Source organism: Xyrauchen texanus, chromosome 19 (assembly GCF_025860055.1).
Source record: "Xyrauchen texanus isolate HMW12.3.18 chromosome 19, RBS_HiC_50CHRs, whole genome shotgun sequence".
Classification (NCBI taxonomy): Eukaryota; Metazoa; Chordata; class Actinopteri; order Cypriniformes; family Catostomidae; genus Xyrauchen; species Xyrauchen texanus.
Window position 1 is genome coordinate 1,355,501 of NC_068294.1, and position 18,428 is coordinate 1,373,928.

Genomic DNA, 18,428 nt, shown 5'->3' on the forward strand with positions numbered 1-18,428 from the left:
TGTGTGCAGGATGAGGGGGCTTATAAAGAGATCCCCATCACTCATCATGTGAAGGAGGGCTGTGAAAAGGCCGAACCCAGCCAGTTTGAGCTGCTCAAGGTTTTGGGACAAGGCTCCTTTGGGAAGGTCTCCGATTCTTTTGCATTTGTTTTCAGTAATTTGAGAAATGTACACAAGTTTGCAGTTTTTTTTACTTTGAAAAAAAGGATAAATTAGTCTTAGTACTTAATTACTGGCTTATGAAACAAGAAAATATGAACAAGAACACAAATAGAAATGTATTTGAGTTAAATTAATGTTTAGAATGAAAGTTTAAAGCATACATTTTTCTTTCTGCATTTTACATAAAGCATAAACCATCATATACACTGGTTGGAAATAGGGCTGAAGCGATTAGTCGACGTTATCGATTTTTTACGTCATTTAACGTAACATGGGATCACATTAAACTGTAATGATGAGAGCAGCACTGCAGCTAGCGCCTGACTGAGGAGAGGAAGAAAACCGCTCCCAATCCAGATGCACTCTAAACTTTCCAAGCAGCTTCAGGGCATAAGACTAGTCTTACTAGTCATTTGTCTAAAATGTTGGTCTTAATTTCAGTCAGTTGCATAAAAATGAGATCAGTCTAATTTAAGACCAAAATGTAAGACAGCCCACCCCTAGCCTCACTTTAGTTTACATTTCCACATTTCCATGAAAAATAACTGTCAGCTGAGCCAGTAGGGGCTTCAGTTGAGGGCTAAAAGTTGAGATTGTTTAGTTGACGATGCACAATTTCATTTGATTTTATTATTTGGGTTATCATGTGTTCATTAGAATCAATTTTGAAGCACTGTGTTCCACCTAATTAGCAAATATTTTGAGCTAATGAAAACGGAGTACCACTATCGCCCATTTAATTTTTTTTAAAGCTGTTCAGTGTCATTTCCCACAATGCAATGCAAATTAAAGACAACTACTAAAGACAACTGTGAGCTTGTTTAATGCAACAGGCTTTCTATGGCATCTTTAGCTAGTCAAAATAATTATTAGATGCAATCTTAATTTAATGGCTATGTTTATACAACCAGCCCCAGATGATGTAGATCGCAAAGTATGAGGGAATAATACAAAATAAGTAAATACAGAAGCACTCTCGTTGTGAAATATGCGGAGCTGGAGCTGCATCCGGCTGAGGCACACACTGTCGCGGGTACGCTAGTCCCTTGAGCATGCACATTTGCTGCACCTGGATTATAACGTCATGGCTCGCGACTTATTGATTCATAGTATATGTGTAACTGTGTACGGTATTTCTTATTGTGAAGAAAATTTGCAATACGCAGCTTTATTAATAAAATATTTTTTTTTTTTTTTGTGAGTTAAAGATGGATTGAACTGAACAAAAAGTTGGGAGTTGAGAGAATTTATCTGAGAATGTTGAATATAATATTAAAAATACAAATATTTTAAAATCTAATTTTTTTTTGCATGTAAATGACCAATCACAGTTTTTGTTGATACGTGCCATTGTTTTACCACAATAATATTCTGACTCATGAATGTAGTGCGGCGGTCAGTCCATAACACTCCAAGTGGGTGATCTGGGCTGAGTAAACTGCCAGCTGGATCCGCAAAACAAAAAGAGAGCAACCTCAAAAGTAAAAACACTTCCCTTGTGCTTTAAGTAAATGGAACATTACTGTGCACTGTATGTCAATTAGTTTGATTCTGTCTTTTGTGAGAAAATGATTTGCTAATGCGCACATACCATTGTTGGACTACTGTGTGCTGTTGTTATATCCTTCCTATTGCATTGCATTTTCTTTATGTACAAACAATTATTGAAATGGGAAGACTTAACTGAAACCAGAAGAACTGTAATCTACCAATCTAAAACGCACAAAAAAAAAAAAAAAAAATATATATATATATATATATATATATATATATATATATATATATATATATATATATATATATATATATATATTTTTTTTTACAAAGTTAAAATTTTGTGTGAAAGTTTCAGTAAACATAATGCTAAATAAAAGTTAATACATTTTTTAGACAATTTATGTGTATTGAATGCATGTAATTTACTATTATATTGAATTGTGTGAGATATATAAGCCTATCGGCCACCCTGCTCTCTGGATATTGGATTCGGACAAGTAAAAAAAACATATGGGTAGACCTTTAGTTGTGTGAGCTATCATGTTCTGTGTTCATATATTCAGATATTGAGGACATGAAGTCTTTGTTGTACATCATGTAGTTTGTTGTGTCCTGAGTGTAAAGTGAGTGGTGACCTGTACTATCCTGACCTCAGGTGTTTCTGGTGCGGAAGTTAATTGGTCCAGACGCAGGTCAGCTGTATGCAATGAAAGTGCTCAAAAAGGCATCTTTAAAAGGTGAGTGTCATCATTAGAGTTAAGCCCCGCTCACACTGACAGTGTTTTGATTACTGTAGCTAGTTTCTGTACTGTTGGTCGCTAGTATGAGTTCCTGCTGCTGGTCGCCATTGCATTATTGGGGACCTGCACAACTGGCCATAACTTTTAAAAATCTTATTGCATATATACAGTATATACGGAGCTCCCGGTCAGAAGTGGTCCAAGGAGGGACAAACCGGCAACAGGGTATTGGGCACCCAAGGCTCATTGATGCTTGAGGGCAACAAAGGCTACCCTGTCTAGTCCGAACCAACAGAAGGTCTACTGTGGCACAAGTCACAGAAAAATGTAATGATGGTTACGGGAGGAATGTGTCCCAACACACAGTATGCAGCCCCATATGCAAGCAGGGTGTGATGCAGTGGCAGACCGGTCAGAGTGCCATGATGACCCAATCCACCATCGAAAGTTTATACATTGGGCTCGTGAGCATCGGATCTGGACCTTGGAGCAGTGGAAGGAGGTCACCTGGTTCGATGAGTCCCATGTTTTTTTACATCACATGGACGACCTTGTATGTGTGTGCTGTTTACCTGGAAGTGATGCACCAGGATTCACTTTGGGAAGAGGACAAGCTGGTGGAGGGAGTGTGATGCTGTGGGCAATTTTCTGCTGGAAAACCGTGGGTCCGGCCTTTCATGTTCACATCAGTTTGACACGTACCACCTACGTACATAAACATTGTTGCAGACCAGGCACACCCCTTCATGGCAATGGTATTCCTTGATGAAGTGTCCTCTTTCAGCAGGATAATGCGCCCTTCCACACTGTACACATTGTTCGGGAATGGTTTGAGAAACATGATGAAGAGTTCAAGAAGTCTAATTTTCCTGTTATATCATTATGTGAACGCTTCAAATGAACTCCAGCACTCTGTCTTATACAAGCAGTATCTGTGAAATAATTTTTATACTGAACGGTTTCACTTTAATGTTTGTGTTATGGTTAATGTTCCTGGTCATTGCGGGTTTAGATGCACATTGTTAATGACACACAGTGATACAGAGGATGAGACACCAGCTTACTCCATTACTGTGGAGATGATCGAATGAAAGCACATATTTTCAAATACACAGAGAATCTCAAATGTCTTCCCTGAAAGACTAAATGGTCACATTTTGATGCTTAGTGCAACTTAATTTGGTAAAAATCGGCAAAAAATTGCCCAACTCTTACTTAAGCTCTGCCATTTTGTGGTGCACATGGGAAACACCAAAAGCCAAATACTCCAAAAAAAAAGTGTGATGAAACGGGGGTACCCATTGAAATTATTCAGAGCACCAACCGGCCAGAGCGGGATTGGTCAGAGCGGGACTGACAAATTGCTCTGCGCTCGTGCTGCACTGTCCAGTAGTGTAACCGTGCAAGTCACAGTACCCACATAAAGGGTCCATGCTGAAGCTAGTTGCAACCAGATTAAACAACCCTGACATTCTAAACAGCTGTGACTAAGTAAACAGCAAAACATGGTGCCATGCACAACGGTATTTACTATAAGACTTCTCAATCCACACATCACCACACTTATAGAAGTTTACCTTGCAGTGACTAGTTGCATTAACTGTAGAAACTATGGTGTTTTGGCAGAAATTTGGGTATTTTTTTATATATATATACAGTGAGGAAAATAAGTATTTGAACACCCTGCTATTTTGCAAGTTCTCCCACTTGGAAATCATGGAGAGGTCTGAAATTGTCATCGTAGGTGCATGTCCACTGTGAGAGACATAATCTAAAAAAAAAAATCCAGAAATCACAATATATGATTTTTTAACTATTTATTTGTATGATACAGCTGCAAATAAGTATTTGAACACCTGTCTATCAGCTAGAATTCTGACCCTCAAAGACCTGTTAGTCTGCCTTTAAAATGTCCACCTCCACTCCATTTATTATCCTAAATTAGATGCACCTGTTTGAGGTCGTTAGCTGCATAAAGACACCTGTCCACCCCATACAATCGGTAAGAATCCAACTACTAACATGGCCAAGACCAAAGAGCTGTCCAAAGACACTAGAGACAAAATTGTACACCTCCACAAGGCTGGAAAGGGCTACGGGAAATTGCCAAGCAGCTTGGTGAAAAAAGGTCCACTGTTGGAGCAATCATTAGAAAATGGAAGAAGCTAAACATGACTGTCAATCTCCCTCGGACTGGGGCTCCATGCAAGATCTCACCTCGTGGGGTCTCAATGATCCTAAGAAAGGTGAGAAATCAGCCCAGAACTACACGGGAGGAGCTGGTTAATGACCTGAAAAGAGCTGGGACCACCGTTTCCAAGGTTACTGTTGGTAATACACTAAGACGTCATGGTTTGAAATCATGCATGGCACGGAAGGTTCCCCTGCTTAAACCAGCACATGTCAAGGCCTGTCTTAAGTTTGCCAATGACCATTTGGATGATCCAGAGGAGTCATGGGAGAAAGTCATGTGGTCAGATGAGACCAAAATAGAACTTTTTGGTCATAATTCCACTAACCGTGTTTGGAAGAAGAAGAATGATGAGTACCATCCCAAGAACACCATCCCTACTGTGAAGCATGGGGGTGGTAGCATCATGCTTTGGGGGTGTTTTTCTGCACATGGGACAGGGCTGACTGCACTGTATTAAGGAGAGGATGACTGGGGCCATGTATTGCGAGATTTGGGGAACAACCTCCTTCCCTCAGTTAGAGCATTGAAGATGGGTCGAGGCTGGGTCTTCCAACATGACAAATACCGAAGCACACAGCCAGGATAACCAAGGAGTGGCTCTGTAAGAAGCATATCAAGGTTCTGGCGTGGCCTAGCCAGTCTCCAGACCTAAACCCAATAGAGAATCTTTGGAGGGAGCTCAAACTCCGTGTTTCTCTGCGACAGCCCAGAAACCTGACTGATCTAGAGAAGATCTGTGCGGAGGAGTGGGCCAAAATCCCTCCTGCAGTGTGTGCAAACCTGGTGAAAAACTACAGGAAACGTTTGACCTCTGTAATTGCAAACAAAGGCTACTGTACCAAATATTAACATTGATTTTCTCAGGTGTTCAAATACTTATTTGCAGCTGTATCATACAAATAAATAGTTAAAAAATCCTACATTGTGATTTCTGGATTTTTTTTTTAGATTATGTCTCTCACAGTGGACATGCACCTACAATGACAATTTCAGACCCCTCCATGATTTCTAAGTGGGAGAACTTGCAAAATAGCAGGGTGTTCAAATACTTATTTTCCTCACTGTATATATGTGTGTATATATATATATATGTGTGTGTTACTATTATCATATTTGTATTAAAAGTTGTATATTAGTCACAATATATTTTCTACATGTGTTTAGGATACTGTTCATTATTACAATTAACATCCATAGTTTTTGTTTAGAATCCATAATATAGTCCATAGGTCTAACCATGCTAATGTTAAATGTGATTACCATAATCTGACTAATACCACAGTTAATCTCTGGATACTATGCTAGTAGGGCAAGTACAAAGGGGAATAAAAAAATAAATAAAAAAAAATGTAGCTTGGACCCAATTAAGGATGAAGCTATGTTTTTTTTTTCTCTCTCTGTAAACATGTTCATTTCTAAAGGCCCAGGAATACTTTGTGCGTTCCGTTCCGCCTGGCACACAGTTGTGAAAGTATATCTCAACTGTGCGTTTTGCCACCTAGTGGACTCTTCTATCTCAACAGTCAACCTCGTGCATGTGCGTTTGTCCACGCACAGTCCACGTGGACAGAAAACTCTGGCTGTGCGGACACTCCTGATGACAAAATTTACTTCACGCAGCCTGTGCACAGACTGTCGTGGAACGGCGAAGTATACTTTAGGCTTAAGGAACTTAAGTAAAAATTAAGAGCTGGATTAAAGGAAAACCATATCAGTTTTGGAGTCCTGTAAGAATATATTAACATAACCCTACATAAATTAGATTTTAATTAGATTTGAATTAACTTTGTACAGATTGTATTGTTGTTAATATCAGTAAGTGAACCTCTACCAACTATAAATCAATGCTTTACTGCCAAATGAAACCCACAGGTGCTACCAAATCAAGTGCTGGTGCCACTACCTGTACAACATGGTGCTCCAGTGACACCGCTCTAAAGTCTTAGTCTGGAGACCTATAATATAACAATTCAGGTTAGCTGAGTTCTAAAAACAACATAGTAAACGTAAAGTTGTCCAAAAAATATATTTTGTTATTTTGAGCACAGTGAACACTTTCAGTAGCATTTACACTTGAGCACAGTTTAGCATAGCACGGTTACAATCCGTTCATGGCACGGTTAGCTAACTGTGCTTAAGACCTGTATGTCTCCACAGTGAGGAAACATGCAGGTAGAATCACTCTGGACCCCACACACCCAGCCCTCTCCCTCTTTGAACTGTTGCCCTCTGGCCAGCGCTACAGAGCACTCAGCAACAGGACATCCAGCCACAAGAACAGTTTTTACCCTAAGACCATTTTCCTCACGAACAAACTACCTAAATCCATATTTTCAAAAGCGATATTATACTGGAAGTATCTGTGAGAAATAGGTAAATATTAAATCCTTTTTTATTATTGATCTCCACTTTCACATCTGAAAGTCACTTGTTTAGTGATTCTTTAGCTTTGATTCTTTAAAGTCACCTGTTTAGTTGTTTCACTTTAGCAAGTGAAAGTGGAGATTGATGGTATAAAAAGGACTTTTGAATATTGATATATTTCTCACCCACATCTATCCTATCACTTCTATAGGGAGGCATATCACGCTATAAAATTGTCAATAAATATCCGTTTTTAGCTAGTCTGGGAATATTTTTCTTTTCTGTCTATTTGTGTCTGGTGGCATACACAACACCTCAGCAAATGATGGTAAACCTCTCGCCTTTTTTTCTTTCCTTTTTGCATCATGTGACATGTCTTTCCTCTGCTTTTCACAAACCTGGGAGAAAAGCAGTTCTAAAAACTGAAATATGTGATCATTTTTCATAGTGCTCTCACTCCAATGTTTATCTATCACATTGTTGACATTTGTTACATACATTCAAGCACCAGAGAGGAAAAAGAAACCGTAACCATGCCAATTGGCCCGGATCAGCACGGAACGGCATGATTTTGCAATGAAGCATTCAGCCCGATAGTGGAAAAGACATATAGTACACTTTAAGAAGTGTGACAATTTGTGTAATGATGAATCATCATAACCACAATTATTTGTATGAATAATAAACAACAGCCATATTTGATAATGGCCATAGATATTATTAAAATAAGATGGCAATAAATATCACTTTACTTGAAAGCCCCTTCCTGTATGTGAACAGGGACAGATCATATAGAACAATGAAATCGCATCACAGTAACCTCTCCACAACATTCTCTCACTGTAGACATATCATGTGTGCTCCACTTTATCAGTGTGAATGACCCTTGTCCGGTGTGATGAGTTGCATGTTTATTCCTCACACATGTTTGTTGTGTTGCAGTGAGGGACAGAGTTCGCACAAAGATGGAGAGAGATATTCTGGTGGAGGTCAATCATCCTTTCATTGTGAAGTTGCACTATGGTAAGACTTGTGTGTACAGCCTGAGCTCATTCAACCATCTCTACTTCTGGGAAACATTGAGACTTGAGAGAAGCTGTTTTTTGTTTTTTATTCATTTCCATGTGTACTAATCTCTTATTGGTTTCTTTGCTTGTCACAGACTATTGAGTCAGCTCATCATAATTGTGACATATAAATGTGTGCGTCTAATATTGTTTTTCCACTCACTTGCAGCCTTTCAGACAGAAGGGAAACTCTATTTAATTCTGGATTTTCTCAGGGGTGGGGATGTATTTACGCGTTTATCCAAAGAGGTAAGCATTTGTAGCTTGTTCTGCTCTATTTAATGATTCTGATTTAATGTATCTAAGACACAAACTGAACTCCACGTATGAATGCTTAAGGTAACTTTCTCTAGACCAGGGGTCGGGAACGTTTTTCACCAAGGAGTCAATTTTTGGTTGGTGCGTTTTTTCGAAAGAGCCATACCACAAATGAATAATTTACTCTTTTACGACGTTTTTAAATAAAATACAATGTTTATATTGCCCATAGATGACTCAAAAACTTGAACAAAAGACATTTCTAAATTCAAATTGCACTTTAACTGAAACGAAAAAGCAATACAAATAACGAAGTGATAAAAAAAATCTTATATATAACCACCTCCCCAAATCCAAACATTTACGGTCTCCACCTACCCCATTTTCCATCAATCAAGTATTAGTATGCGGCAACAGGTGCAAATTACTAGTATACAACTTAAGAACTAAAGACAATTATAAATGTACAGATAATTATTATAATCATCATAATAAATAAGCCTAAAAAATTCTTGTGTTCCCAAAAAATGCTGCCAAATGTGTGTTCTTATCGAATATGTTTTATTCCATAATGGGGTATTTATAGAAAAGAAAATGGAACAAAAGTTTTGGTTCAAGGCGTAGGTGTCTTGTATTAATTTACAGTATGCTTTAATAATTTCGTCTTTGTTTATTTAATACAAAGTTCTCTGTATATCACTGAACCTATGAGTTGCCTTCACAATGTGTAAGAGCGAACTAAAATCTCAGTACCTCACAAGATAATCTGAGATCATTTGCAGCATTCTCTTAGATTACATTATTCTTACAAACAGTTTTCAGTTGAATGAAACAGAGAAAAAGGAGTGATAACTCTTTACATGTGCTTGTTTCATGAGACAGGGTCCCTTTGCATGCCTCTGAACAGTGAATCAGACATGAGCATTGCTTTTCCTTTGTCTGTTGTTAAAAATATAATAAAGTGTGTTTCTTCAAACACGTCAGCATTTCTTGTCATGTGTCACTCCGAGACAACTTTTGCAGGTAGATGAGCACAATTACTTGTGCATGAAATGCTTTTGGAGAAGAGCTCGCGATCTGGATTGAGTCTCGTTGCATTTTGCGGGTGCTATATCACACCTTGGTTGCACATAAAAAATAACGAATGTTCATAAAATCGCTCGTAGAAAAATGCTCTTAATATGATAATTTATCTATTGTTACACATTATACATACATTTCTGCATATACACAGTGAAATAATTTTTTTCACATATCCCAGCTAAGCTGGGGTCAGAGTGCAGGGTCAGCCATGATACGGTGCCCCTGGAGCAGATAGGGTCAAGGGCCTTGTTCAAGGGCCCAACAGTGGTGTCTTGGCGGTGTTGAGGCTTGAACCCCCGACCTTCTGGTCAGTAACCCAGAGCCTTAACCGCTGAGCCACCACTGCTCAACAGCTAAAATCAATAGTTATTGGGAAACGAGTCCCAGAACTCGATGAATGTTTGTGTGTTGGGGAAGCGCTTTCATTGCTTGAGCTCACTGCGCGCACACATCAATCAGATGCGCATCGGTGGCTTTCTTTCGTCTGGTCTTCAAAATATAATCCCGTTTCGTCAAACATGCGTCTTTGTGTCTAATTTCTTGTTATATATTTCTCCAAGTCTTTCAGGTCGCCTTCCACAGTGGCTGGTACATCAGCAAAATACTTGGCATGAAAAATCCACATTTTCATTTCAAACCTTGTTCACCAGAAGTAGGCTGTAAAATTTGGGAGAAAGGAAACCAAAACTTTGTCGTTGACTTCAAGCTTTGCAATCGCACTCACACTTTCTCTAGATCTCTAGTATCTCCAGAAAGTTTTGAACAGTCATGTGTTTGTGAATGGTGAGAGACCCAGCGAGCCACTTGATTTTTAACAAAGAGCTACTTGTGCCCGACCCCTGCTCTAGACAATAATCTCAAACAATTGATGGTTTTTAATAAATGTCCAAATGTATTAAAACAAAGTTTAATGAATTTTGACCCTCATTGATATTGTTAAATTATAAACTTGAGGCCTATTCTCACACAATGAGCAATGTGAAAAAAACGGCATATACAGTGGATCTGTTGAATGCTCCTTTCCTTGCATAAATCACAGATTTAATCTTTTCACACAGAAGATGTGAATTGTCTCAGAGAAATTTCACTTACCTGAACAAAAGGAAAGCACACACTAGTTATTGTCATGATTTTATACAAAATAGAATCCATCGCTAACATATAACTGAATATTGGAATGGAAAATAAAATAGTGATGGCATGATATAGGAAAATATCATGCCCTCACACTAGGAATATACACCGATCTGCCACAACATCAAAACCACCTGCCTAATATTGTGTAGGTCCCACTCGTGCTCCCACCCGCAGCACCAACCCGCATCTTAGAAAGGCATTCTTTTCACCACAATTGTACAGAGCAGTTATCTGAGTTAGAGGTCGACCGATATTGTTTTTTTCAGGCCGATGCTGATCTTTTGAAATCCGGGTCGGCCGATGGCCGATTAATGCTGCCGATTTACTTTGGCCGATATGTGCTTGTTTTTAACCTCTTATTTGAACCTTTTATTTGAAAGATAAAATGTAACACAAATAATTACTTAAGATAGACACAATTTCTCAAGAAATACATTTATTGAACACTTGACCAATCTGCACTTGTACGCTTAAATTAAAAATGTATAGTGTAAAAACATATTGTATAAATAATGTATAACAAATATATTAAATAAACAAAGCAGGTGTGACGAACTGCTCCGAGACACGAAGGTTGAGATCCAAATGCAGCTTTAATTAAGGGGCAATCCAGACACGTAATCCAATATTCAGAGCATCCAAGAGAAGCACAGGCATAACTAGGGATGGGTATCATTAAGGTTTTAATGATATTACTATCTTACCGATACTGCTTATCGATCCGGTATTTTAACGGTATTCTTAATGGTTCTTTTTGAGATATATAAACAAAGACAAACGTTATATAGGCACAGTGATTTAATTTCAGAAAGGTCTACTAACATTACTGTTCAGGTGTGGTCTAAAAAGAAATCTAATAAAGTAATCAATTGTAAAATAACATTGCATAGTATATCATAGATAGATTAATGGTTATTAATGCAGAAGTTATTCATTCAAGAGCTGTAAGTGATTTTCTCTTTGCCTTTTGTTGTTTAATTCGCAGTAATGGCTCAATCGTCAACATGTTCATTATTAGACAGCTTCCCCTTTAAGACCGAGTCTAATAGTCTCCTGATGCGCCATATTTTCTCCCAACTATTTCCATAACTACGTCCATTTAAGACATAAACTGTGTTTAAGTGAATCTCCAAGCCAGTCGTTTTGACATATTTTTGTGTATAGTTGATCGTTTAGACGCGCACATGAAACCAAAGTAGCCTATAGTTTGCTTGTCTCTTTGCGGTGTGTTTTGGAGCGCGTGCCGCCTTGGGAACGGTATCTCTTGCGCTCTTTTTATTATTAAACGCGTCCCGCAATTTAGCAACAGTAGCTAGACTGCATTTTAGAACAATCACCGATCGTGCTGATTCTGACGTTAAGTTTGAGTTTTAGGGACAAATGTCAGTGCACCGCTGTGAAGGGAAGGAAGTTGTGCTAGACAGAATGCGGCTTATGTATAAATATTTTTTTATAATCTTTGGAAGGCGAAATCTAAAATAAAATCAGACTAAAATCACAGATCTAAACCAGGCTACGTTTGAATGTTTAGTTCTGTCACTCATTAAGCAGGGCTCGCTGTGCGCGAGATATCTCTCTGACTGCGAATAGCTAAATTGCATCACAGACGAATGGTTTCATAGAATTATTATACATAGAAATGGCTGGCGAGATAAAATAACTTTCTCTTTATAGCAATAATAAATGTATTTTCTTAATTTCTCCAGTACCGACAGCAGAACTGATTACGTCCGAGCTTACCAAAGCCAGTCCTTCAATAGCCTATAGTGCGCTAGTATCTTTTTTTATTACTTATTTCTCTGTATTGAGTGACAACCCTCTCAAATATAAGACACACAAACAGAACAAATAAAAGTCTCAGATTCACTGTCTGTAATTGCTAAATTCTTGCTTACTTATTGTGACATGATAGCAACCCTTCTGCTGTGATAATGCAACTTCAACTACGCTATCAATATCCAAAGTAGCCGAACGTCATGTCGCGTTTTTTCTCGAAGTTGGCAGTAACATATCAAAAGTTTTTATTTAAATATAAACGAGTTATACAAATTTAATCCATACCGTTTTCTCCAAGGAACTTATCTCCTTCCTTAGGCAATGGATGAGGTCTGCTCACTCTGCTGGAAAATGACTCTAGGGGCAGCCTGCGTCGAACACGTGTTCCACAACAACACTAGGCTGCCCACAGATGCGCCTGCCTAATAATCGGCTTGTTATACTTGGATATTGGCCGATGCCGATTATGTTAAAAAAATGCAAAAAATCGGCCGATTAATCGGTCAACCTCTAATCTGAGTTACCATAGACTTTGTCAGTTTGAACCAGTCTGGCCATTCTCTATTGACCTCTCTCATCAACAGAACAGCCCCTCACTGGATGTTTTTTGTTTTTGGCACCATTCGGAGTAAATTCTAGAGACAATTGTGAGTGAAAATCCCAGGAGATTAGCAGTTACAGAAATACTAAAACCAGCCTATCTGGCACCAACAATCATGCCACTGTCCCAATCACTGAGATCACAATTGTTCCCCATTTTGATGGTTAATGTGAACATTAACTGAATATCCTGAGCCGTATTTGCAAGGATTTTAGGCACTGCACTGCTGACACACGATTGGCTGATTAGATAATCGCATGGATGATTGTTGGTGCCAGATGGGCTGGTTTGAATATTTCTGTAACTGCTGATCTCCTTGTAACAGTCTCTAGAATTTACTCAGTAAGGTTATTCAGATAACCGCTCTGTACAATTGTGGTGAGAAGAATATTTACTCAGAATACTATTGGTTGGCACTGTTTTGTTGACACGAGGGGGACCTACACTATATTAGGCAGGTGGTTTTAATGTTGTGACTAATCGGTGTATACTGTCAATATATTCAGTATATAATCAGGAATATATGCCATTAATAACATTGACAGTAATAGTGTGGTGCTGTTAGTAATAATTATAGCACAGCTGTTGTAATGGGATGTATAGTTTATAGTATGTTTTTAGATATAAAATATATCACATTACCATTTAGTTCTTCACTTGTTTGTTGCAGCTGTGGCTTTTTATGTTCCTTGTATTTCAAGACCAACACAGAGTCCAGACAGACAGATTCCCAAAAGCTTATTGTTCAGTCCAATTTTTTAGCAAGTGATCCAAAACATTTACCTGTGCAGTGGAAAAAATAGGTTGCCATATTCCATGGCAAATATTTGTTGTGTTTTGTTCTTTTCACAGTGAAAATTCATCCTTGGTGTGAATAGGCCTTTAGTCTGTACTAACCGTCTTCATCAGCAGCGCTGTGTTTCAAGACCTTAAAACAATTCTCTGTTTATTATGTTTGTAGGTTTCTGAATGTTGTAAGCAGTTATGGAAAATCTTACTTTGCTTTTCCATAAAAATGAATGTTGTAACATAATTACTTTTAGAAGTAATTTTAATCAATGTATTACTTCTGCTTTAAAGAGTGTGTGGGTAAACAGTTTCTGGTGTGTTCATGCAGATGTTTTAATACTTGAAGACACCTTTAGTCATTACTTTACTCAGACATTACTGCAGGGTCGGATTGGCTATTGGGAGATTCGGGACTTTACCAGCGGGCTGGTCTGCCATTAGCAGACTGATGCACATTATGATATATACAGTATATAATATTTAAAAAGGCATAATGAAATGAACAAATCTCCTTTAAAATATTTCAAAATTGCATATGTACAAATATATTTAATTTAAAAATAAAAAGGACCCCCATACAGTGCATCCGGAAAGTATTCACAGTGCTTCACTTTTTCCACATTTTGTTATGTTACAGCCTTATTCCAAAATGGATTAAATTAATTTTTTTCCTAAAAATTCTACAAACAATACCCCATAATGACAATGTGAAAGAAGTTAGTTTGAAATATTTGCAAATTTATTAAAAACAAAAATGACAAATCACATTTGTGATTCACAGCCTTTGCTCAATACTTTGTTGAAGCACCTTTGGCACAAATTACAGCCTCAAGTCTTTTTATGTATGATGCTTCAAGTTTGGCACACCTATTTTTGGGCAGTTTCTCCCATTCTTTTTTTTGTAGGACCTCTCAAGCTCCATCAGGTTGGATGGGGAGCGTCGGAGCACAGCCATTTTCAGATCTCTCCAGAGATGTTCAATCGGGTTCAAATCTGGGCTCTGGCTGGACCACTCAAGGACGTTCACAGAGTTGTCCAGTAGCCACTCCTTTGTTATCTTGGCTGTGTGCTTGGGGTCGTTGTCCTGTTGTCCTGAGGTCCAGAGTGCTCTGGAGCAGGTTTTCATCAAGGATGTCTCTGTACATTGCTGCATTCATCTTTCCCTCGATCCTGACTAGTCTCCTAGTTCCTGCCGCTGAAAAACATCCCCACAGCATGATGCTTCCACCACCATGCTTCACTGTAGGGATGGTATTGGCCAGGTGATGAGCGGTGCCTGGTTTCCTCCAGACATGATGCTTACCATTCAGGCCAAAGAGTTCAATCTTTGTTTCATCAGACCAGAGAATTTTGTTTCTCATAGTCTGAGGGGGCTTTCACACTTGGTTCGATTGCCTGTTCCGAACCCGAGTTCGATTGCTCCCCCCTGCCCCCGATGGACTGTGTTCACATTATATATTTGTATCCGAACCGCGGTACACTTGCGTCATGAAGCTGCAGCTGGTGCGTAATCGTGTTGCTTGATAACCGCGAAATGAAAAGGTGTCAAAATTCAATGAATAGACTTGCTCGGTTCACATTTGTTCTTCTTTTTTTTAACCTTTAGTTTTGTTTTCAACATCAAGATACAGAAACACACTTGCGTCTGTCTGCCGCAAAAATACTGAAATCGTTCAAAAGACAGCGGGCTGTCCGCCGAAGACAATTTTTGCGAAGGCAAGCAGAAATCATCTCTCTGCTTGCAGCGCGTGTGTCAATCCCGCTTTTCGTCAAGGTAAGTGTATTTACACACACACACACACACACACACACACACACACACACACACGCGCACGCACGCACGAAAGTAAACCCTTTCCGCTCATTTTGAAAGTGACGCGTGTGAGACTGACGACCACATTATACGTCATCAATAGCGGTTCACTTCCGCGGTTTGGTTCGATTGCGTTCATATCAGCAGCGAACCGTACTGGAGTTCACATGAACCGTACCCCAGACCACCTTTTTAAGCGGACTCGAGTACGGTTCGCGGGTGCGCACCCGAGTTCGGAAGACAGCGTTCACATCATCAAAAATGAACCGAACTCTGACGTCATTCGAACCGGGGTGCGCACCAAAAGTGCTAGTGTGAAAGCCCCCTGAGAGTCCTTCAGGTGCCTTTTGTCAAACTCAAGGCAGGCTGTCATTTGCCTTTTACTGAGGAGTGGCTTCTGTCTGGCCACTCTAACATACAGGCCTGATTGGTGGAGTGCTGCAGAGATGGTTGTTCTTCTGGAAGGTTCTCCTCTCTCCACAGAGAAATGCTAGAGCTCTGTCAGAGTGACCATAGGGTGCTTGGTCACCTCTATGACTAAGACCCTTCTCTCCGATCGCTCAGTTTTACCCTGGTGGCCAGCTCTAGGAAAAGTCCTGGTGGTTCCAAACATCTTCCATTTACAGATGATGGAGGCCACTGTGCTCATTGGGACCTTTAATGCCCCAGATCTTTGCCTCGATACAATCCTGTCTCGGAGGTCTACAGACAATTCCTTGGACTTCATGGCTTGGTTTGTGCTCTGACATGCACTGTTAACTGTGGGACCTTGTAAAGACAGGTGTCTGTGTGTGCCTTTCCAAATCATGTCCAATCAACTGAATTTACCACAAGTGGACTCCAAGCAGGGTTGCCAGATGCCAGCAAGGTTTTCCAGCCCAAAACCTCGTCAAAAACCGCGAGAATGCACAAAAAACCGCCCAAATTTGTTTGGCTTGTTTCTCGCTATGGTTTCTCGTTTCAACACATGATAATCATTAACGAGTTTTAAAATTACCCATTGGTCCGTGTACTTTGCGTCCATTCGTTTTTCCTTTTTTAACCTGTAATCAAAAATTAACGGTTGTTGTATTTTTAAAACGCAAAGTTGAACACCAAAATTAGAATTTGAACTGCAAATGCTGCAGTTAAAAAAATATTGTATAATAAATAAAATAAATATATAATAAATATTTATTTTTATATAATAAAAAATGCATCTTGACGTATTGTTTATGACTTTTTGCCCCTTTATTAAACATTTAAAATATTCACAAATTAATATGGAAAAAATTTCGATTTTACTGGTATTCTAAGGCCAAACCCGGAAATTATATTTTTCCCGCAGTGCTGAATGAGAAGAGCCATGTCTCTGGAACAATACAGAGAGGTGATTTAGGCTGTGGGTGATTTTTAGGCTAATAATAATAATGACAATTATTAATGGCGTTTATAAATGAGTTCACTTAAGACAATTTTATGTGTATCATAAAATTATTTATTAATGTTTTATTTTTATATAATTTAACATTTTACAGTTTTTGAAATGTTTTTGTTTTAGGCTTTCTTTTTTATATGTGAAGTTAAATATCTAAGCATTGTATATAAGGAAAATAAGTTTGTGAATATCGTTTCACCAGTCTAAAAACGAATAAAGAAGAAAGCATGTTTTTCGTTATTCAATTACGTGTACACCGAATGATGCCTGCCGACCATTACACTGGCCCCATCTGTTGCTATCCCCACCATATTAGCAATGTCCAGTGCACACTCCTGCAAAAATCGAATGACTGCCTCCACAACTCCATTAGCATCAGCATTTGAGAGCTCCACCAAACCCAAGTAAGTGCTAATAAACCGGTTGTGTTTTTTGGAGCGATATTTTATGCATATAAAGAGCAATTTGCTTACTGTAATGTCCGTTGTCTCGTCCAAATAGAGCGAGAACGGGGAGTCACCGATGTCCTCTTTTAGCTCCTGTCTAAAATGAGGTGCTAGCAATGACTTAATGACAGCAGTGCATTTTGTTCTGTGCATCTGGAATGCACCTGTCTCGTCTTTCAGTATATCAGATAATTCATCAACATTATTAATGGCAGTGTGTCACGCAATGTACGTTGCGATCCGCAGTTCTCGTCGTTTCTGGCCATCGTTGTCAGGGTTACTGGACTCACCCACTCTGCTAACTGTAAATGGTCTGACCGTTGGCTGGCACCTTGCCTTATGCTTCTTGGTGGCTGCATGATCTTTAAGATCTTTTAAATGAGCACGGATATCAGCGTTGCAGTATTTACAGTGTGCCTTTCCTTCTTCTGCACCCGGTGTAATCCATGACTTTTAAGTCTGGATCTCTTTCCCACTCTTTCCTGTAACTTTTTCTATATTTTGCCCACTTTGGCATATTGTCAGTGTCAGTCAGCTAGCTAAGTTTGAAAACCCAGCGCAATCTAGTGTGTTTGAGGGGAGGGCGATGCCGGCGTGCGTGACGTGAGCTGAAGGGAGGGAGTGTCTGTTGTGAGTTTAGGGGGAACGTCAGCCAGAACTGTAGTGGGCGTGTGTGTGTGAGTGAGTGAGAGTGGGCTACTGAACAGATAGTCGCCGAAAGAAGGATCTGAAGTACCGATGTTTCGGCTACAAAAACCCGCCGAACTGATCCGAAACAGCCCAATTTTTATCCACCCGCCCAAACCCATTTTTGCCCGCAAAAAAGATTGCAAAACCGCCCAATTGGGCGGGAAACCGCCCAATCTGGCAACCCTGACTCAAAGTTGTACAAACATCTCAAGAATGATCAGTGGAAACAGGATGCTAATATTTCAAACAAACTTCTTTCACATTGTCATTACTGGGTATTGTTTGTAGAATTTTGAGGAAAATAATGAATTGAATCCATTTTGGAATAAGGCTGTAACATATCAAAATGTACATTCACATTTGTATATACAGGTGAAACTCGAAAAATTAGAAT

The 18,428-nt window shown here is 39.1% G+C and overlaps 1 protein-coding gene across 3 annotated transcripts in view; it reads left to right on the plus strand.

Annotated features, from left to right (window-relative positions):
* Positions 1 to 12: 12 nt before the first annotated feature.
* Positions 13 to 18,428, plus strand: part of LOC127660254 (ribosomal protein S6 kinase alpha-6) — a 90,004-nt gene continuing 71,588 nt past the window's right edge. Inside the window, exons 1-4 of one of the 3 annotated variants that reach the window (XM_052150392.1) lie at positions 13 to 126; positions 2,315 to 2,396; positions 7,900 to 7,980; positions 8,194 to 8,273. In XM_052150392.1, the coding sequence (XP_052006352.1) occupies positions 2,366 to 2,396; positions 7,900 to 7,980; positions 8,194 to 8,273 (192 nt within the window). In that variant the 5' untranslated portion in view covers positions 13 to 126; positions 2,315 to 2,365. Of the gene's footprint in view, positions 127 to 2,314; positions 2,397 to 7,899; positions 7,981 to 8,193; positions 8,274 to 18,428 lie in introns of those variants that run through there. The other 2 variants (XM_052150391.1, XM_052150390.1) reach the window with 2 other exon arrangements.